Source organism: Ochlerotatus camptorhynchus, unplaced genomic scaffold (assembly GCF_037179485.1).
Source record: "Ochlerotatus camptorhynchus isolate MF236.1 unplaced genomic scaffold, CSIRO-AGI_Acam_v1.1 ptg000576l, whole genome shotgun sequence".
Lineage (NCBI taxonomy): Eukaryota > Metazoa > Arthropoda > Insecta > Diptera > Culicidae > Ochlerotatus > Ochlerotatus camptorhynchus.
Window position 1 is genome coordinate 340236 of NW_027041057.1, and position 23782 is coordinate 364017.

At 38.8% G+C, this 23782-nt stretch overlaps 1 protein-coding gene across 5 annotated transcripts in view; it reads right to left on the reverse strand.

The window, feature by feature from the left end:
- Positions 1-23782, reverse strand: part of ens (ensconsin) — a 358571-nt gene that overhangs the window by 236153 nt on the left and 98636 nt on the right. For 3 of the 5 annotated variants that reach the window (XM_065236810.1, XM_065236817.1, XM_065236815.1), the window contains exon 2: positions 12048-12080. The exons of the other annotated variants lie outside the window; for them this stretch is intronic. In XM_065236810.1, coding sequence (XP_065092882.1) covers positions 12048-12080 — 33 coding nt within the window. The remainder of the gene's footprint in view (positions 1-12047; positions 12081-23782) is intronic. 5 annotated transcript variants of the gene reach the window in all.

Consider the following 23782-nt stretch of genomic DNA (forward strand, 5'->3'; position numbering starts at 1 on the left):
AATTCCGTCGAACATCCAGCTCATCGGAGTATCTGTGATCCGTCGATATAAGAAGAATTTGAACATTGCAATCAGTAGGAATATTTCAATTCATCCCATATTATTCTTGCGTAAAGGGCACCACATTCGAGTTTGAGTTTGAATAAATCCCAGGTTCTATCATATTAAGAAGACTTATAGTAACATCACTTGATTATCGTGTGTTTTGTGCAACTGAACATCGTCATCAACGTCAGCTTCGTGGCCGGTTTTGAATGGTTGCAATAGCAACACGATCGTAGCTTGTATGATATTATATGAGGGGCTTGGTTGCCTTAGAGCGATCATTTTTGCTTACTGAGTAGAACATCAAGAGATTAATCACAAGCCCTTCCACATTCTAGTTTCGTTAATCGCTATTTGTTAATGTGAATACATTGAAATAACAACAAATCGATCATTGGTGTGTTGAAATAAAAGGAGCTTGTTTGCCTAGTGGCAAACGTTTTTGCTTACTGAGCAGACCGTGGGTTCAATCCCAAGCTCCTTCGCGTTATAGGATCATTAGGATATCAATTCAGCTTATCGTTTACCAAAACGAACCCTGCTGCAAACCCAACCCTCTTACCCAATATCCCAGTGATTCCTAGTGGTAGTGCAAAGGTGTTCTCGGCTTCCATTAAGGGGAAACTCACCGCTCCGAAAAAAATAATTACGTTTTGATTTTTCTAAAAATATTGGAAAAAGATATCAAAATTCTAAGAAAATCACATATTTTTTAATTTTTCAAAGAAAATTCACGTGCAAAAACATTTTTTATAAGTCATCATGGCATAAAGTTGGACTCAAAAAACCACAAAACATCAACTTTTCGGTTTTTCTGAGAGTCCAATTTTTTTTCATGATGGGATAGAAAAAAATTTTTTGCATGTAATTTTTGACAAAAATCTAAGGAAGAAACTGATTTTCTTGGATTTTTGATAATTTTTCCCAATATTTTTAGAAAAATAAAAACGTACCGAAAATATTTTTTTTATTTTTGGGCCGGTGAGCTTCCCCTTAAAGCAAGTGTCACGTCAACACATTCCTACCCATTCCTTTCTTGAAGTGTGTTCGGGCGCGGCCGGCGGTGGTATTGCCTAGTTTGAGATCACCAGTTTTTACACATTGACAGGGTGGCAAGTGAATTTCCATTTTGAAATTCCTGGTTTTTTCCTGGTTTTTCTGGTCAATGATTTAAAAATTTCCTGGTTTTAAAAACCAAAAAATAAACAATTTTTAATAAAAAAAAATAAATAAAGTGAATCCCTGTACCATCATTTGCGCAATGCGGAACTTCACAAACCAAAATAGGTATTAAGGTTCTTGTGAATGCCCGTGAAATGTTTATCTGATTGTATGCTGTAAAGAAGCTATTAGGGAGCCGCGCTACTTCATCGTATCATGGCGCCTATTTCCGTTCTATGTGCTAAAACTATAATAGCGCAGTGTTTTCACTCATGTTTTTGCAAAAACATCTTTGCTTACAAGATTAATTACGATTGACACTGAAACATTTGCGATAACCCGTAAAATGAGCGATTTTAGGGGTGTATGACGAAGAAAAGCTGAGATACGACGGACTAGCGCGGAGCCCTATCTAATGTCTGAAATTTAGAGATCTATAAGCCCCTAAATCTTGAGATTTCTGTTTTTGAAACTGCGATTTATTTAACTTTATCTCAAGGTGAAATTGCGAAGTGTGATATGAATGAGGACTCTTTAAACAAACCTTTGCTTCTAACAATTTTACGGATTTACAGTTTGTTTAAATTTTCCGCATGATCATTACCCACTGCGTCCTAGCAAGAAGTTCGGTCGACTTAGTTCGCGCTCCGCTATTTTGGAAGTTTTCTCGCTATTTGCTTGATTTAAATTATCAGTTTTTTCTCGCTTAGAGTTCCCAGCTAAATAATTAACTAAAAGTGAGTTTTTTTCTGAGAAGAAAGTGTGTTTTCGGCATCATCGGAAGGAAAATTGTTTTTGCGATTGCCAATTCGCCAACCATTTTGCGCACCATCGGTGCGTGGTAACGCATACCTGCACACGGATCATCGTCATCGAGTGTCAGCATCTGCCTCCGCATTTACACCGCTCATCTATCATCGTGTGTTCAGCTGAGTGCCGACCCTCACATAAGCACACACCAACGAAGACCGCCCGCACACGCGGATCGAAGATCATCCAGGCTGCGCGTCGCTCCGCTGCTGCTGTTTAAACGCTCGGTGGTAGTAGTATAGGATTATCAGATAAGTTTTTATTCTTGTTTCTCTCTTTCGCCCACCAGTTAAATTTTAAGTTTGTGTTCTGTGTTTGTAGTTTTTTTTTGTGTATTGTGTCCAATTGATTATCGTTTCAGTGGTAGAGCGTTTTTCGCTCCCACTAGTACGGCAAAATGGACATTTTGTCGCAAGACGAAATGGACGTTTTGTCAGAAGATGACACCACTTTGCCACGCGATGGCAAGAAGGGTCGAAAACGTACATCATCTCAGAAGAAAGATGATGTCATCCCTGGTTCATCGTCTCAGTCTGGCAAAGGACAGGCTCAGATAAACCCCCGATCGCGAGCCTATCCAGATGACTCGACTGGCCCATGGGTTGTCTACTTTCAGCCCAGAAACAAACCTTTGAATGTAATGCAAATTACTAATGATCTGACGAAGCGATACTCGGCCGTGACTGAAATCACGAAGGTTAGGCACAATAAACTTCGTGTCTCCGTCTCTAACCTGAAGCAGGCTAACGAGATTGCTGCCTCCCAGCTCTTCACGCTCGAGTACAGAGTTTACATCCCAGCTCGTGATGTGGAGATCGAAGGTGTGGTCACCGAAGCGAGCCTGACCCCCGAGATCTTGGAGAAGCAGGCGGTTGGCCGTTTCAAGAACCGTTTGCTTCCCCCGGTGAAGATACTGGATGTCCAAAAACTGGGCTCAGTATCTGTCAGCGAGGGTAAAAAGAGTTTTACCCCCACAGACTCGTTCCGTGTGACCTTTTCTGGTTCAACCCTTCCTCACTACATCGAGCTGGGAAAACTTCGACTACCTGTGCGTTTGTTCGTTCCCCGGGTCATGAGCTGTCAAAACTGTAAGCAGTTGGGACATACGGCCTCCCACTGTGGCAGCAAGGCACGCTGTTCCAAATGCGGGGAGAAGCACGAGGATGGCGCCTGCACAGTCACTGCACCAAAATGCGTGTCCTGTAAGGGAACTCCTCATGGTCTCTCGTCATGCCCGGTGTACAAACAACGCGGGGAGAAATTACAACGCTCACTCAAGGAACGTTCCCGGCAGTCTTTTGCGGAAATGCTTAAGACGGCCACGCCATCGACCAACGACAAAAATCCATTCTCTCTTTTGTCAGATGACGAGACTGACTCTGACTTGGCTGAGGAGGGAACTTCTTTCTGTTTTTCAGCACGGAAACGAAAACGCATCCGTTCGCGGAAAGTTGAGAATGAAGAACCCCAAATCAGCTTGCCCAAATCAAGGAGTGGTGGAAAAAAGGAAGTTTCTACTCCTCCTGGATTCAGAAGAACTGACTATATCCAGGATTTTCCACCTCTCCCGGGGACATCCAAAACCCCTGATGTCCCATTTTTAAGAACAGAAGCCCCTTCTTCATCTGGGTTGTTCTCATTTGATAAAATTGTGGACGATATCCTCAAGTACCCGAATATTTCTGATCCTCTCAAAAGCATTGTTCTGGCAATGCTTCCTACTGTGAAGACCCTCTTGAAGCAATTGACATTGAAGTGGCCCCTCATTGCAGCAATCATTTCCTTCGATGGATAATTTTCCAAACGAGGTCGGGGATTTGATCACTATTCTACAGTGGAATTGTCGAAGTCTTATTCCTAAATTAGACTCATTTATGTTTTTAGTTCACAATAATGATTGTGATGTATTTGCTCTTTGTGAAACTTGGCTCTCTTCAGATATTGATCTTCCTTTTTATGATTTTAACATTATTCGACTGGATCGTGAGGATTCGCGTGGAGGAGGGGTACTTTTGGGGATCAAAAAGTGCCATTCTTTCTATAGAGTGAATCTTCCACAATTTCCAGGTATCGAAGTTGTCGCATGTCAGGCTATTATTAAAGGTAAGAGCCTTTGTATTGCTTCTGTTTATATTCCTCCTAGAGCCGTTGTGAATCGAAAACAACTTTCAGATATATGTTCAGTACTTCCTGCTCCACGGTTGATTATGGGAGATTTTAATTCCCACGGTACAGGCTGGGGGGAACTGTATGATGACAACCGTTCTACTATGATATATGATCTCTGTGACAACTTCAATATGACAATTCTTAACAATGGAGAAGTAACACGTTTGGCTGGTCCATCCTCAAATGGAAGTAAATTAGACCTCACACTTTGCTCTAACTCATTATCGTTGGATTGCACGTGGAATGTGATCCAAGATCCCCACGGTAGTGATCACTTGCCGATCAAAATTTCGATTGCCAGTGGGTTCAATCCGTCGGAATCCGTTAACGTCGCGTACGACCTCACCCGTAATATCGATTGGACAACGTTCAAGACCGCGATAGAGGAAGCCGTGTCGTCGGTAGAAGGGCTTCCACCGTTGGAAGAATATAACTTCCTCTGCAATCTGATCTTGGACAGCGCGCTTCGAGCTCAAACTCGGCCGGTTCCTGGAACGTCTTTGCGTAGGAAACCTCCTTCTCCTTGGTGGGACCACCAATGCACTGAGGTTTATCGTAAAAAGTCCGACGCGTTTAAGCTTTTCCGGAAACGTGGAACACCCGTGTATTTCGAAGCGTACTTGGCTCTTGAACGCGAACTCAAGAGCCTCATCAAAGCCAAGAAACGCGGATACTGGCGGCAATTCGTGGACGGATTATCGCGTGAAACGTCGATGAATACGCTTTGGAACGCGGCGCGAAGGATGCGTAACCGGTCTTCGAACAACGAGAGCGAGGAGTACTCAGATCGTTGGATTCTCAAGCTCGCGCGAAAAGTATGTTCTGATTCCGTGCCGGCACGGATGATTCCTCGCGAAACGACGAATTCGGTAGACGAGATCAGCCAGCCTTTTTCAATGCTAGAGCTCTCACTCGCGCTCCTTTCATGTGGCAATTCGGCTCCGGGGGCTGATAGAATCAAGTTCAATTTGTTGAAGAACCTCCCAGACGTCGCTAAGAGGCGCATGTTGAACTTGTTTTGTCAGCTCCTAGAGCTCAATATTGTTCCGGATGATTGGAGGCACGTGAGAGTTATAGCCATTAAAAAGCCTGGAAAACCCGCGTCAGATCATAACTCGTATCGTCCCATCGCGATGTTATCGTGCATTCGAAAATTGTTGGAGAAAATGATCCTTTTTCGCTTGGACAAATGGGTTGAGACGAACCACCTACTCTCAGATACTCAATTTGGTTTCCGTAGGGGCAAGGGAACGAACGACTGTCTCGCGTTGCTTTCCACAGAAATTCAGTTGGCTTTTGCTAAAAAAGAGCAAATGGCTTCTGTGTTCTTGGATATCAAGGGGGCTTTTGATGCAGTATCCGTTGAAGTCCTTTCAGACAAACTCCACGCTTGTGGCCTTTCTCTATTAATTAATAACTTTTTGTACAATTTGCTGTCAGAGAAACATATGAGCTTTTCTCATGGAAACTCTACAGCTTCTCGATTTAGTTACATGGGTCTCCCCCAGGGCTCATGTTTAAGCCCCCTTTTGTATAATTTCTACGTCACAGAAATTGATAATTGTCTAAGTGACAACTGCACGCTGAGACAACTTGCAGATGACGGAGTAGTGTCTATGACAGGGCCCAGAGAGGCTGACCTGCAAGGACCCTTACAGGATACCCTAGACAATTTGTCTACTTGGGCTATTCAGCTAGGTATCGAATTCTCCACGGAGAAAACTGAGTTGGTCGTTTTTTCTAGGAAGCATAGCCCAGCACAACCGAAGCTTCAACTTTTGGGTAGGCCGATCACTCATTCCATGTCTTTCAAATATCTTGGGGTCTGGTTTGATTCCAAATGCACCTGGAGATCCCACATTGAGTATCTGAGACGAAAATGCCAACAAAGGATCAATTTTCTTCGAACAATTACCGGAACGTGGTGGGGAGCCCATCCACAAGATCTTCTGACGTTGTACCGGACAACGATTTTATCGGTTTTAGAGTACGGTAGTTTTTGCTTCCAGTCGGCGGCTAAAACTCACATCATCAAACTGGAACGGATCCAGTATCGCTGTCTTCGTATCGCGTTAGGATGCATGCACTCGACTCACACGATGAGTCTCGAAGTGTTAGCGGGCATGTTGCCACTCTCTGATCGGTTTTCGGAATTATCCCTCAGGCTCCTCACTCGTTGTGAAATTATGAACCCACTGGTGATTGCAAACTTTGAGAAGCTTCTTGAGCTAAACCCTCAAACTCGTTTTATGTCATTGTACTACGTGTACATAACACTGGATGTCAGCCCTTCACAGCATAATCCTCATCGTGTATGCTTCTCCGACTTCGGCAATTCAGTTAGTTTTGATTTATCTATGACGCGGGAGATTCGTGGGATCCCAGAACATCATCGTTCCATGATTGTTCCGTCAATTTACGCTGCAAAGTTTGGCCAAGTTGATTCCGCAAGATCGTTCTTCACAGATGGATCACTAATAGAGTCGTCCGCTGGTTTTGGTATTTTTAACGAATTTCATAACGCCTCTCGAATGCTTCAAGCTCCTTGTTCCGTATATGTTGCTGAGCTGGCGGCAATATACAATACGCTACTACGCACTTCCACCAGATCACTATTTTATTTTTACGGATAGTCTCAGTTCTGTCGAGGCTATTCGCTCCATGAGGCCGGTAAAGCACTCCTCGTATTTTCTCATGAAAATACGAGAGCTTTTAAGTGCTTTATCTTTAAGATCTTTTGTCATCACCTTTGCATGGGTCCCATCTCATTGCTCGATTCCGGGCAATGAGATGGCGGACTCACTTGCTAAGGTGGGCGCTATGGAAGGCGATATTTACGATCGACAAATCGCCTACGATGAATTTTTCTTCATTTATCGTCAACAGTCACTCGTCAGCTGGCAGAATAAGTGGAGTGAAGGGAGTTTGGGACGATGGCTATATTCGATCATCCCTAAGGTGTCGAAGAGTCCTTGGTTCAAGGGGTTGGATGTGGGTCGAGACTTCATTCGTATGATGTCTCGCCTCATGTCCAATCACTATTCGTTAAACGCTCACTTGTTCCGTGTTGGGCTGGGGGACAGCAATCTCTGTGAATGTGGACAAGGTTACCAGGACGCAGATCACATTATTTGGTCTTGTGCTGAGCATCGCGGAGTCAGATCTGAACTTTACGATTCCCTTCGGGCTCGAGGTAGACAACCTAATGTTCCAGTTCGGGATATTTTGGCTAGACGCGATCTGGAGTTTATGAAACTCATATATGTTTACTTTAAAAATATTAACATTAGATTGTAAGTTTTATTAACCTTGTGTTTAGTTTGTATTTTGTACGTGTGGGTTTTTTTTATGTTTGTTTTCAAGATGAATAGAAATTAGTTCATATTTTAGGATTAATTAAATATTTGTATCGTAAACTACATTTCAAACCTCCCTCTCCCTTTTCCCATCCAAAAAAAATTGTAAATCTCCACTAACCTCGAGACAACCGCGAGTATCCGGTCCAGCTCCTTTAACTTTAAATATAAGAAATCAATAATGTATAACGAAAATGATAACTCGGCTCTGTAAAGTTTATTCGATTGAGCCTGTACAAATAAAGTAATTAATAAAAAAAAAAAAAAAAAATTCCGCAAATTGTCAACGATTAAGGATCTTATTTAACGGAATTTTGATTACAACATGATGTCAAAATCATATGATTTCATAAACAACGCTGGTTTAATAACTCTTATTATTAAAAAGACTGACTGCTGAAGTTCATAGAAACTCCCTAAAGTTCTTAGAACTTTCCTGAAGCGTTAAGGTCTTTCCTGGAGGGTTCATTGAAGTTTGTATTGCCTGAATTTCATGGGACTTCCCCAAAGTTCAGAGGACTATTTTTAAAATCTTAGGACTCAACGGTGCCGGTGGTGTAGTGGTAAGCGTGATTACCTCTCACCCCAGCAGGCCTGGGTGCAATACCAGTCGGCGCCGCCGGGATGTTCTGAGGCATAACATCTCTGATCACGCCTTCCTTCGGATGGGAAGTAAAGCCGTTGGTCCCCGGTTCATGAGTTGATGGGTCGATAGGTAGGGTCCAGGTGTGGGAGCTGCCTTCCTGGCACGTCGGTAGCATTGGTGCTCAGCACGGAAAACAAGATCGACGGAAAAAACGAACCAAAGGAAAAAAAAAAAAAAAGATCTTAGGACTTCCCTGAAGTAAGGAGTTTTTCGAAATTCTTAAATATCGTAGAAGTACCACGAAGTTCGTAGAAATTCTCAGAAGTTCGTAAGACTTCCTTCAAGTTCGAAGAACTTTCTCGAAGATCTAAGGACTTCTCTGAAGTTTGAAGGACTTAACTGAATATATGAGGACCCTAAATTTAGAAGAGCTTCCCAGAGTTCATAAGGCTTTAATCGAAGGGTTTTCCAAAAGTTTGTGGGTCTTTCCTTAATTTCTTAGGAATTCCCTGAAGTTTGGAGAGCTCACATGAATTTCGTAGGGCTACCTGTAGTCCAATCGACTTCTCGGAAGTTCTAGAAACTTTTTTGAGCTTGGAGAACTATGTTAAGTTCATAGGACTTCCCAAGAGCATTGAAGACTTCTCTGAAGCTCGGAAAAAATCCATAAGTGTCATAGGATTATCCTTAAGTTTTAAGCAATGCCTAAATGTCGTAGAAGTTACATTAAATCTGTAGAAAATTCTGTAAAATTCGTAGTTATTCCCAAGATTAAAGGACTTCCCTGAAGTTTGTAAGACTTCTTTGAAATTTGTAGAACTTCTCTGAAGGTTCGGAGAGATTTCCTGACCGTCGTAGGTCATCACAGTAGTTCACAGGATTTTCCTGAAACTTGTAAGACTTTCCCGAGTTTTGTAGAACTTGCATGAAGTTCGAAGGCCTTATCTGAAGTTTTTAGAAATAGAACTTTTTTATTGAACATGTTGAGCAGGTGCTTCAAAGTAGTTACGCGTCGGCACTGCTTGAGTCTGCTATCAATTAAGCACAAATCATACATGCAATTGATTCGAGAAAGAAATTAAATTAAAAATATATACAAAATATATTTACTAAATTCTCAGGGTAAATTTTGTTCATCAATGTTTAGTTGTGTGAAAGATTTAGCTTGAACAAAATGGTTAGTTTTGACCTGATTATAAAAAGACACTTTGACATACATAAAATTTAAAACCTATTTAAATTATACAAACAAGATTATTTTCCTGGTGGACTTATGAAATTCCTGGTTTTTTTCGGTTTTTCCTGGTGAAAATAAATTCCCGACTTTTTCCCGGTTTTCCTGGCTTTCCTGGTTCACTTGCCACCCTGCATTGAGGATGATTGCTAGTCCCAAGCATCGTCTATTGGTTCTCTGTGTAATTACAGCTGATCTGGCAATAACAGAGTAGCAACCGTGGGCGGTCAATCATGCTCATGATCATTCATAAACCAAGTAGACACTTTAGAGGATGAGGAGGGGGAGATTGTTGAGAGTTTCAACGATCTATAAAAATGTCTAAAATTTTGTATGGCCGATTGTCTACGCAGCGGTCGAAAACCTCTCAAAACCTGTCTACGTAGTTTACAAACAGCCCCTTATCGAGATTGCTGGTATTCCCGGCAACTTTTGGAACTCTACTAACTTTAGAAATGGCGAGACTTATTCCGGAAATCCAGAAACCATCAAAATTCCAGGAACTTTCCGATTAACAGGCTTGACGGTGATTTGGGAGCTCTTAGATCACCTAGGACATAAAAAAAAAACATTTGAAACTACGGTAAAATTTTAATATATTGAACTTGCGTAGGTTTAGGCATTCAAGGAAACCTTCAGCACGCAAGAAAGAACTTCAATTAGCGATACTTCGGATACACGCAGAGTGTGCTAGTTTCAGAAGCACTGGGAGTTTCAGAAGTTCACAGTGTTTGTAAGGAATCACGATTTCTTGGAGTTCCTGAAACTTATATTAATACTACTGAGAGTTCTACACTCAAACCAAAAATGCCTTACATTGAATGTTAGTTGCATTTCCTATCATCCTCCGCAGCGAATGATATAAGTTGACCTTGCAGACAATGCAATGATTTTTTATCTTTTTTAGTTCTTGTTCTGTGACGCATTTGACTATACAAGCAAGCATTTTATTTATAACATTGTAGAACGACCCACTCACTTGCTATGATTCTCTAAATTTCTCGTTCAGCGGAGAAAGCATACGAAACCGAGTTATCGTACTATGAGCGTTTTTATTCGCTTTTAGCCTATCTTTCAAAGCATGGAAAGAACAGTCAGTGGAGAAAGCACTGGTCTGATAATCGCAACGCTCTTGTTTCGAATCCAGTCGGCAACATTTTTTTTTAATACTTTACTAATTATGTTTGTATTACTCCATGCGTGAAGTTAACGATTTACATAGTTTTTTTTTTTTTTTCCTTTATTTAACGTCGGTCTCTGTTCCGTAATCTAGTGCCAATCACCGACGGACATCGATTGCCATCCATTGACGGCAATCGAATGTGCAGGAAGGCAGCTTCCACACCTGCGTAGGATATCGCACCCATTCAAACCCACATGGGCCGGGACCAACGGCTTTACTTCCCTTCCGAAGGAAGACGTGACCAGAGATTTTTATGCCTCAGAAAAATCCCACCGACCTCGGCTGGGATTGAACCCAGACCCATTGGGGTGTTAGAAAGCAGTCACGCTTACCACTACACCACCGGCGCCAGCAATTTACATAGTTGGAGATGCTTAACGACAAATATCAGACTTAAAGTGTTCATTTAATACGATAGATGCGAAGATGAAAGTGTGAGGAAGGCACGAATCGGATTAATCATCTCCTTTACCAAAACTCCCCTGTTGGGGAGGGATGGTGAGAGGTATCTGCCCCCGCCACCACTTGCAAAAGAGATAATCGCCGATTTGCTCATGTACCTTCGATGTGCAGAAACAATTCCATCGATTGTTTTCACACTCAAGTCGTCATGTGACGTAAGCATCTAGTCGATAGCTGCAATTTCCAAACTTATCGACTATCAACACCGTGTCGCATTTCCAGAAGATCCCTGCAGTATTGAGGTTTCGACAATTTTCACAGTTCGTGGTGTTTCTAAAGTTTTAGAAATTTCTTTAGTTGTCACTAACTAAGAATTGTTTTATAAAGGGTTCTTGACTTTGCCTATTGTTTTGAAAGTTGAAGGTTTGCCGGAATTTTCCGGATTTCTCAGGTGTTCTTTTAGATAAAAACTTTTTTTCAGGCACATGACATTACAAGAGTCTGCGATTTTATCAGCAGTTCCAGTTGTGCTTAGCAGTTGAATTTAGATGGTGCATGCAAGAAAACATGAATAATTGAAGTCAATCCCAACCGTGCGACTGATTTCTCGCCCATCGAAGCTGGCAAAATTGGTTGCGGTTATTGTTTTATTACTTTAGCTCAGTGCCGACCAACCAGTGCCACTCGACTGGTTAGAGAAGAAGCAGTAGTATTAGTGGTAGTAGTTACATCATAGAGTGGTAAGTCGTAGAAATTGCAAGGCAATTTTCATCCGAGCGGATCAATACAAGGTTGATGATGAATCTTGGCGAAATTTAATTCACTTGTTGTGTTGTTTCGATCATCAACTATCATAGCAATTCCGACTGCGGCAAGGTTCGAAATGATTATCGGTGGTTATTAAATAATAAAACAAATCTTTCGGAAACACCCAAAATACGCAACATACGGCCGCGGCGTTGCAGTTAGTGGTGAAAACTTAATGAGAAATGCAAAGCTAAAATTTGAATAACACGTAAAAAAGTAAATGCCTAAACGCTGGTAAATTTGCAACTAAAAAGAAATCAAATGATTACAATGCAGGGAAATATAATGACATACCTTCATCATCCGTGAACAAATTTGATTGCGTTTCTGAAAACAATTGAAAAGTAAAAAATAATTATTAACTAAATGAAAGGATTGAAAGCAATAACATATATACCTAACCATTACCTTACTATGAACTACTTAGTGCCTGAATTCATTGAAAAATTATATTAAATAAATTAAATTAAATTAAATGTGAAACTACAAATGTACATTTTTAATAACAATTAAGTAATTATGGTTAGCACGTCTCAAATACTACTTCAAATAGCAAAAAATCGCACCCTTAGGTTATCTAACGCGCTATAATAATTCCCCATTTAAATCCGCTGGTGGTCCGCCGCCTCGCGTCAAGATCAATCATGACAAAGAGCTCTCTTTAACCTCATCACGGATCCAATCATAACACTGGCACGACGACGACGACAAGTTAATCGTCAACAACGGGTGTGCAAATATAGGTACCTACCTACGTCTTTCGTTTTATCTATCAGGCTGGCGAAATGTTTGCATACATGTACAGAAAAAGCAAAGCAAGGACCGCCACAGGCCATGAATAATCTTCGATATTAATCAACACTTTCCCCCTTTAACGTTGGGTCTCACAGCTTTGCAAAGGTGCCTAACTACGGTGCAGCTACTCCAGGAGCTGCGAAGTCATCGATCAATGAAGTAGAAAATGTTTTGTCGATAAAGAGATCCGTTCTTCATTCGCTTGGAGGTGCAAATTGTTTACAAAAGCGGCCATAAGGAGTAGAGTTATGAACTCCTTGGCAAATCATAACAATTTCTTTCATTAAACCAAACACAGTATCCAACGAAGAAATGATACTCAGTACGAAAAGTTAGATACGAACTATAATGCATTAAACTCTCCATAACTCAATGGACAACCAGAATACTTCAACCACTGCACTGGTTGGGCTAAAACGCGAGAAAATGGTTTGAAACCACCAATATAGAAGTCACCAAAAGTTTCCTAATCGCCTGAGAAACGCCAATTATTAAGATTTGCTAAAATTGCTTCAAAAACGCATTTGTTTTTATTTATTTTTTAATTACAGTCACTTTAATACTCTTGGGTCATCCATGACTTCTTCAGGGATGAGATTTGAACTAGTGACTTTGGCGTGAGCGTGAGTGATGTTGTCCACTATGTCAGTACCGCCCCACGCCAAAATTACCTAAAAACACCAGAATGCTTTGAAAAAGCCAAAAAAATAATTGATTAAACAGCTCGAAACAACGCCTAAAACGGGTCAACCATGATTGGCATAATGCCATTTGTCATAAAGTATTTTGACAAAATGGTCCATTTCCCGAAATGCAATTTTCCGGAATATACCGGTATCTGGAAAAAATATACCAAGTCCAATATTTTGATAAACAAGGGAATATTTCCTTTTACAAGTATTTTAATAACAAAGAGGTTATTTTCTTATTCACTATAGAAGGTATTTATTTCTTTGAATACATTTATAAAGAAGATAATGTTACCATCTTTAAATAGTTTAATTAAAATAATAAATAATAAACCGAACTTCGGTGAATGACTCATTCGGGGAAAATAAATTTCGTTAAATGTATCATTCCGGGAATTGGCATTCCGGCAGATCACTTTATGGGAAGCATCACATTCCGGAAATGTCATCTTTTTAATACTTTTGAGATACCAAATAGAGGAAAAATTTACTTTTCTATGTATGCTTTATTGTCATGATTTTTAGCCGCTGGCTAGTTCATCACGGAGGGTGCACGACGTTAGGCATAATGTACGATAGGCATAATGGACGTTAGGCATAAGGGACGATAGGCATAATTCATATTCAAATGAAAAATCACAACATTTTCCATTCTTTTTATCATGAGTTTTTATAGGAGAATAATCATAATCGTCTTTGTAGATTCATGATATCTGTTTCAGATGAGGGTCATTTGAATGAATCTTAAAATGTGCCTTTCTTTTTCTCATGCTTTGTTCTTTAACCTTTTTTAAACATTCAATATTTTTGTTATTTCAGATGAGAGCCAAAGGCTTAGCTGGGTTTTGATATGGATTTTTTTTATGATGGATCATTTGGCAGAATCACAAAATTTACCTTTATTTATCTCATGAGCTATTTTTTAGAATTAGCTGCTTCTTCAACTAATGGCTTTCTACATGAACGAATTAAAGCCCATGGTTTTCTGATTTTGATTGATATCACATACTAGGGCCTAGTCTGGTTTTGTGTTGAGTCCTGAGCCATTAAGCCGAATAGCATTAAGCCGAATGACATTAAGCCGAATGACATTAAGCCGAATGGCATTATGCTTAATGTTGTTAGATTATATGAATTACAAGGATAAATAAATCATTACTCCACGATGCCAATAACCTTTCAATATTCCTAACAGAATGATAAGGTCTAGTAATTTATTTTCACTTTTTTAATAATCGATCTTGAAAATTTCCGTACTAACATACTAAAGTCTCAGATGCTTTGAAAGTAGGGATAGTGAAATTGGGGAACCCGTGTCGATTATTTTTAGGAGTTGTGTGTCTTCTGGTAATCTTGAAACCTTTTCGTGACCTAAATTCTTGAAAAGATGTGGTTCTTTTTTTCTGTATCACGTGTATGATAAATTTTCTTAATCTAAGATCACGCATTTTTAGTTTATTTATATTTTCATGATTCAAACTCAAGAAGTTTTCTTTAAAGCGGAATCAGGAAGATTTGTCTAAGCATGAGATCTCGCTATAAATTTACAGTTCTAGAATCTTTATATCATCAAGCCCTCATGATTATTTATGTGTCCGAATGTTGAAAATTTCTTGATTCTGAAATCTTAAAAATCCATGAATCCTGAATTATTCGGAAATTTTCAAAGTATATGATTTCAAGAATTCAAGGCCTCAATTTCCTAGCTAAATTTTTGAGTCATTAAAATCATAAAAATAGCATTCCTGTGCTTTGAAGAGCTTTTGAGATCTTGGAATTAAAAAGTTATCAAAACATTGAGACTTGCGGATATCTATAGATTGAGGCTATCCATGAACTACGTAAATAGTTAAAGGATGGAGGAAGGTGTTTGTTAAAAGTTCCTACAATTGAAAACAAAATCTTTCAAGCGGCTGCTACTTAGTATAGTATTTTGCTAACAAAAAAAATGTATTAATTGTGGAACTGGTCTCTCAGAAGCCCCTATAGAACCTATAGAACCAACATATATCATAAGCTAGAAGTTCGAGAAGGCTCTGATAATCAGATTGCAGAATTTTCAGATTTGAAATTGCAGAACATATAAGAAAAACTTACTTAAAAGCATGAGCGTTTATGCCTATCGTATATTATGCCTAACGTCAATTTCATATGATCGCGCACGGGTGTGGTCCTTACTTTGTGTTGTGATACGGGTAAGTACGAAGACGAATATCGAAAATAAAACACACCGATATGCATGAGCGTCCTGCCATGGCGGAGGCATACGAACTACAGTATTGTTTATTTGTATTTCATTGTTTAGTAGCTACAGAGGGTAGGCTAGTTGCGATGTCAATTATACAAGGTCTGGCCCAACCGGCTTATTGGTATTAGTCAAATGTGAAAATGTCTAGTAGTGGTCGTATTTCATCGCAATGTTTATCTTTTCATACGAAACAGCTCTTTTCTGTGACGACACGTCTGCTAACCGCAGTATGGAATGTTGTGCTGCCGTGACATCGGCATACGCTTGCTCAGCAATGTTTACAACATTTTTGCTTCTAACACTAGCAAGCTGCCTGTTGTTCCAGACCTTGTATGATTGACATCGGGCTAGTTGTACATGTAGATGACGTTGCACATAAACATCTGCTATAATAAATCTAACGCTTATCATATTCTTTAATGCTGAAAAGCGTTCCAAGATGATGATCTTCAAATTAGGATTTTTTTATCTTTGATTTGCTTTCCGTCGATCTTGTTTTCCGTACTGAGTACCAATGCTACCGACGCCAGGCAGGCAGCTCCCACACCTGGACCCTACCTATCGACCCATCAACTCATGAACCGGGGACCAACGGCTTTACTTCCCTTCCGAAGGAAGGCGTGATCAGAGATTGTATGCCTCAGAGAATCCCGGCGGCATCGACTGGGATTGAACCCAGGCATGCTGGGGTGATAGGTAATCACGCTTACCACTACACCACCGGCGCTGCTAAATTAGGAATTAGTATGGATTAAATAGAAAGAGATCTTGGTCGCCGCTGAAATGCTAACACGAGATTTAGGGTTTCTTGCGGTAAAAAGAAATCTAAGAATCAAATTTGCTTGTTTTCATACTGTGTACGGTCAAATAAACACATTTTTATCGCCTGATTTACTCCAAATTCCTCTATAAATTTAAAGCAATTAAACTGGTTTATGGGCTTAAATAGACAATAATTTTCTTTGGACCTTGATTATGCGTGGAGTGCGTTCTTTTGTACGTACGAGCTAGAAGAGCGTTATCAGTGATTGCGGTGGTTCAAGGAAAATTAAATAAAGCATTTCTGAAAACATGACGCTCTCTCTAGGCCAATCGGGTGAGATCTTTCTATTTTATCTATTTATATATTATTTTTTGTCACTGATTTATCAAATGCTCTATATTGACGAATAGAGTTGCCAAATCATTCACCCTCCCACTAACACAACTCTTTCCCTCCTGTGACACCTATGAAGGTAGTATGGGTTCCCTGCACCTTCTTAAGTAGATGTTGGATTAACTTTCCCTCCCTTCCCCTGCGATTGTAAGGATGTGGCCAGGTGTATAATGCGATGCTTGTATTGTAGATTTTATTTTCGTGTGGGGAAAATCACTAATCCCAAGTGATATTTTCTGCGTCAACACTCGATATTTTCTGCAAAACGTATTAGTTGAGCATTATATAGCCACCCACGATTTGTACAATCGAATATGCTATGCTATGCTATGCTATTAAATAGAAAGAGATCTTGGAAATTATTTAAAGGTTCTGAATGATGAAAATTGTTCAAAAGGCTTTATAAGAGTGGAATTATGATATTTTGTTAAGGGATCCAGAAGAATACCACTTTTCAAAATTCGAGCATATGACCCATTTTGACTAATCGGGCTAAATGGCGCTACAACCTTAAACACATCAAAACGGTCTGAAACCCTTTACATAGCCTTTAAGACCCATAAAATGATGAATCGGAAAAACTCGACCTTCTCCGATTTGCATAAAACTGTGTACATGACGTCTTTGAAATTTTTCAAATAATTAAAGACACTTTCAGCCGTGGGCTGGTTCGTCTTTGGTAATTTCAATTAAAAATTCTAAAAGTATGTTAAAAACCTAAATATTTAAAAATGCCTTTGTCAAATTTTTGAATTTTTTATTTGTAAAGCTCATGAAAAATGTAAGCTTTTAGAATTTTTAAAATTATGGGCACTTGAAAATTAAAAAAAAAAATCGTTGACCATGAACTTTTTGACAAATTTATTATCTTTTTTGTTAAATCTTTTTTTTCTCGTAATTTATATTCAGAAAACAATGTTTGAAATATTTTAAATCATTTACTGTGAAAAAAAAAACAAACAAAAAAGCATGCTAAAACAGTTTAAACATTTTAGCAAAAATTCTTGTTCTACGAGTTTTGTCATTTTTGAAGTGCCCATGGTGTTAAACATTCTTAAAGTTCGAATTTTTAACAAGCAACCGGGCAAGAACATTAAGAGATATTTTTATTTATTTTTTATTTTACATTTGTTTGTATATTTTTCGTAGAAAGACTGCATTTTTTCTCTACAACGTAGTTTCAGAAATTCCGTTTGCGTGCTACAATATTTTGAAAAAAATCAAGGAAGTTAGTTTGCAAATTTTACAAAATCCAAAAAGGCTGAGTTTTAGCGAAACTTTGAATCATTGCTCATAGCAAACAATTGCGCAAAGTTTCATTCAAATCGGAGAAGGTAGATTCGAAAAATCATTTTGTTTTAATATTTTGCCTGAAAATGCTCAATTTCAAAACATTCCTAAAACACCAAACAAGACCTAAAACTCGCCAAAAATTCCCGTAATCTTCAAAGGGGGCATCCAATAAGTACGTCACACCCTAAGGGAGGATATGGGGGCAGGGAGTGTTAAAAAATGTGTGACACACAATGCATTAGGTATAGGAAAAACATGAAGAAAGGGGAAGCGTGGGTTAATTTTCTCTAAATTTCACGTGACGTACTTAATGCATGCTCTCAAAATCAGATTTTTAAAACGCCAAAATGGCTTTCAAACAACACAAAACTGGCTTTTGAAAACAACAAAACAACTCTTAAATTAAAAAAATAAAAACAAACAAAACTCAAAACAAAATCAAACAAATCGTAAAACTGGCTTGGTTAACAGTTCTGCAACTCCAAAATATTTAAGACTATTCATGAGAATGGAAAAATAAATTACACAACACACAATTGAATCGCTAGCTGAATTCTGATTATCCAAACAAATAGATACCAAAAACACGTTCGATCATGCAGTGCTTGAGCTTGGATTTTGGCTGATCGGAATGAAGGGCCGGGATTGGTGATGAAAATGAAAAATGAAAATGATATGGAAGAAAAGGAGATCATATTAGGGGGTTAGGAGGAAAGGGGTGTAAGTGACTTTGATCGATTCTCTTCATCGACTTTCTCTTTTGATAGCACAGCTTTATAAATAGATTTTGCGCTTTTTCTGCCACATAGTTTGTTAAAGAAGGTTCTCATCTAGCATCTAGCAAAGTCACTTACACCCCTTTCCTTCTAACCCCCTCATATTAAAATTAATGTGTGGCTAGAATCGACTAGATGAAAATATGCACAGAATGATGTTCATTCATGTCGGTTTGTCGGTGGTTATCGTGGCTGTCAATTTCGGTAATCAAGTTGGTAATGTAGTCCGTGAACTCCAGAACTCGAAGCCAAACAGATTCCATTGATATATTTTACTATATGTATCAGTCTCACTGAGTTCAAATCACATTTGGATGTTTAAAACTTGTTACTCTTCTTACAGAGATGGGTTCACACATTGCTTGGAAAACCGGCTTACGGTCCGAGGCCCGGAAGACCAAGTGTCATATACCATTCAACTCAGCTCGACGAGATCGGAAAATGTCTGTGTTTGTGTGAGTATGTGTACGTGAGTAACACAATATTGTGACTCGTGTTTCTCAGCATCCACTGAAACAAATTGGACGCAACAACCGGATTGTATGGGACATGAGACTAAATCCAACCTGAAACGCATATAACCCATCTTGTGACGCATCAAATCACATGAGAATTCATAAACTAGTTCTATGGTAGTCATTTGAAGTGCCCAGAACCATCTTAAAATCCAGCCATGTTCCGAATAACCCCGGGAATGTTTCCAGTTTCTGATTAGGCTCAAAATACATCATGCGATACCTTAAATCACATGAGCATTCAAAAACCAGTTTAATGAGAGACATTTGGAGTACAAAGGACCACTCTGGCCATATCCGGGAAAAAAATAAAATAAAATAAAATCCGTTAAATCACATGAGAATTCAAAAACCAGTTCAACAAAAGATATTTGGAATGCTCACGATCATACTGGACACATCTGATTATATTCTGGGTATCTGCGGGGAAGTGGTCAGCTTCTAAATTGGGTCAAAATCGGATACCTCAAATCACATGAAAATTCCTAAACTACTTCAATGGTAGTCATTCGGAGTGCTCAGGTCCACACTGACCATATCTGGACATGTCCTGGGTATCCCTAGAGAAGTGGTCGATTAATTCAGGTGTTTAATTCGATTTTCAAACAAAAATACTACCAGTTCCGAAATTACCGGCCAACCCTAGCTCAGTCGATACAGGTGTAGCTACAAAGCAAGACCATGCTGGAGGCTGCTGGGATTCGATTCCCGGTCTAGACATTTTTCTAGTTTGAAAACTTCTCGACTTTCCTGGGCATAGCGTATGATTGTACTTGCCACACACAATTATACTAATGCAAACATGGTACATGCATCAAAAGCTCTTAATTAATAACTGTGGAAATGCATCTAGAACACTAAGTTGAGAGCACGCTATAAGTTAATATGCGATAAGCAATAAGATGAAATTCTAAGAAGAAAGAGAAATGGAAGAATCCAAAGTTCTCTTTTTTAAATTCACTAGTAACATTTATGGTTTTATAAAGGTTTTGAAAATGATTACAATAGATCACTACTTTAGCACTACACAAATATTTATTATATCGATGTGCACGTCGAAGTCTTTAAGAACGCATAATATGAACTGAACAGTTACATTCATTCTTATCGAAAATAAAAGAAACTAATCCATTTTGTCTGCCTCCATTCGTATGCCAAAGTGAATCTAATGACGATTCAATGTGTTTGGGAGGAAACGAAACAATTTGTGACTCTTTGTCAAATCCGACGATACGTATGGAAAGGTAAATAAATTTAGAAGTCATGTTTGATAGAAATATTATATTTCGCGTTCAAACCCGTTCGAAAAATAGGGGAAAAGTAAGAAATGTTCTTAGTATGACGGAAATTAGATCTCAACCCTCTATAAACTATAAAAATAATCTATAAGATCACCAGAGTTACGTGACTTTTTATCCATCATCTTAAATTGATATCTAAATTATATTTAGATTAGGTGTACGACGCCTCTGGAATTGAATTATTATAGTCTCTAAAAGAAGCCTACAAGGTCTTTAAAAATAACCCAAATGACATTCGGAGATATGACCCATAAGTTGACAAACCTCTTAGGTATCCGAACTTAGATTCAGGATGGCCACTGAATTTAAGAATTTAATTTCCTGGTTCTTCCCGCTAACCCAACACAATTTTCCCTGTTTTATATAAGCAGCAACATATGATAAAATATAATACCGACCGGCATATTAATTCCATCATTACGGCATTTTATTATAGTTTTAGAGTGTTGAAAATTGGGCTTAGAATTTATTTTAGAAATCAATGCATATTTTCGCATTCTTGAGATTTGTGAGATTTCTGACTACGGCATCTTTTAAAGATTCCAGATTAAAAAATAATCACGGCTCTTTGACTTGGATACAATTTTAGGATTCTGACCCTTCAAGTATTCGCAAGAGAATTATCATGAGAATGTCGAAATCAGTTTGAAGGCAATTGTAAAGGATTATGAGAAGAATTTCAGGGAACTCCAAAGCAAATCGGTATGAATTTCAGGGAACATTGAGGGAATTTGAAGCCAAAGTGAATTAACGTCAAATTTAATGTTAATATGACTACAATCCTGAACCTAAGCGTCAATCCTCAATCGTCAATGTTTATCAATTAATCACTCAAAGAGATATTATGAGTAAAGCTGCAAGAAAATATGGATAATAATTCCGAGGAAACCTAATTCTTAATAGGAGCTTTAAAATTCTTAGCAGAAATTCAAGCTAGTTTGACGATACTTTCAGCAAAATTCTTAAGAGGATTCATAATCTTTTTGAGGAAAATTAAAGAAGCTTTCATGAGAGCTTGACACAACATTTTGAGCATGTTTCGAAAGAATCTCTGAGTAGTTAAGGACAGTTTCAAGAAAAATCCAAAAATATTACAAGGGATAAGGCATTTTGAGAAAATTTTCAAGGAAATTCTGAAGAACATGTCCATCTAATTCTGAGGTGAAATCCATATAAATTTTGGGAGAATACATTTCTAAAGTTTGAATGGTATACCAAGTGATTACCAAGTGACGAATCTTAAGATCCAGGATTAACAAAACTATTAACAAATTTCAAAACCTTGCTGTTAGAAAACTGTTAAAGATTGTGGGACTAGAAATTTTAGAAAAGTTTAACAGTAAAGCATGTGATATCTCAAGCTTTGGGAAATCCTCTATAGACGTGCATTCAATATCCCAGAAATGCAGAAATTTGCAAGAAAGTTACAACAGCGACAAACCATACTGTGGAGTGACCCCAAACTTTCGATCGATGAGTTGAATAACACATGATTTAAAGCATATTCTAAAATTTTCAACCAAACTTTCACAAATGTATCTTCTTGGGCTCTACTGCCACTTTCTTTTCAAAATATTGCCAATCCAATTCTGAGAAATCAGTCATGAATATTCAGTGTAAATTTTGCAAAATGTTGTAACTTTAAGAGGATTTCTGGTAGGATAGAGAACTACTTCGGCCTAATCGCCCATTTTGGGCCTATCGAGCAGAAAACTTCAAATAAATCCATGATTTCAGAGTTAACAAGTCAATTATTAATAAGTTACGGAAAGAAGTCAATGAGAACGCGTGATATGAATCTTTGCTCCCATTATTCCCAAAAACAAAAGAAGCGCTCCGACCGAATCAATTTCTATCTTCATTCGATAGGCCGAAGTGAATGCATTGGCGTTGCAATGGCGTTTCAATGCGTTAGGCCGAGTTTAGAATCCGTAGACCGAGTTTGGCGTCAAGAAGCAGTGTTAGACTTTTGATAATATCTCAATGATTAGTTTCTCTTTACCAAATCTTACGGTACGTACGGAAATATTAAGAAAGACGAAGTGCGGGTTGTGCTTAATAGGCCGGAAATGGGGTAGTTAACCCTATACAAAAATTGTAAGAAATCTTTTTATTTGATTTTGTGTGAGGGATGCGTCTATGCGTGATAATGTGAAGTTTACGTTAGGATAAAGTTGAAATATTCAGAAATGTATCACGTCAGTTTAAGAAATACTTCACTCCGAAACCGATGAACCATTCTGATGGTCCACATTACCGTGCACCGTGGGTTGGTAGGGTCCAATATGGGACAGCTTGATGTTTATAAAGTACTATCAGTTAAAACTGTATTTTTAAGCTTTATCTCTATAAAGCTGGTGTTTCCTAGCAGATAATAATGTTGGTGTTCGCGTTGTTGAACTTGTGGTACTTGCACAACATTTTATGTGAGTACAAAGTAGCCATATAGGGGGTCTCATAGCCTAGTCAGCAAAGGCACGGTATTTCCAAGCCGGAGGCGGCGGGTTCGATTCCCGTTCCGGTCGAGGGAATCTTTCGGGTTGGAAATTTTCTCGACTTCCCTGGGCATAGAGTATCATTGTGCTTGCCACACAATATACAAATTCATGCATTGGTATTGGCATCGAAAGCTCTCAATTAATAACTGTGGAAGTGCATTTAGAACACTAAGTTAAGAGCACGCAATAAGCTAATATGCGCTAAGCAATAAGCTTGAAATGCGAACAAGAAGAAGAAGAAGTAGCCATATAATCACAAAATAACTTTAAATGTAGGTTCAGAGTGAGACAATGTCACTGAGATACGATATGGTTAGTTGGGTATTCAGATGAAACTATTACTTTAAAAAACTAATCTTGTATCTCTTTTTCGTTTGCATGTAACACTATTTGATATTACTAACCGCACCGAGCGTTCATTTCGGGTGGTGAGCGAACCTGAAGAAGAAGAAGAAGAAGATGACTATACAGGATGAGTGGTACCATAGAGCCCCTTCTCGGAACGAGTGTATTGTTAATGGACCTGCGATTCAAAGTTGGCTTCTGTGATGATAAATATCACATAAAAGATAAACATTTAGCTACATATACAAAAGGGAAGAAGGGTCCAACAGGGCACCCGATTGAAACGATTTGGACGGGGAGAGTGGGAATGCCAATTCCCTGTTGATAAAATTTCGTGGATAAAGGGCGTGCTCTTCTCCCCACTCATTGGGGCATCTTAAATCTTACTGTTTGGGGGCTCGTGTTTTTTAACT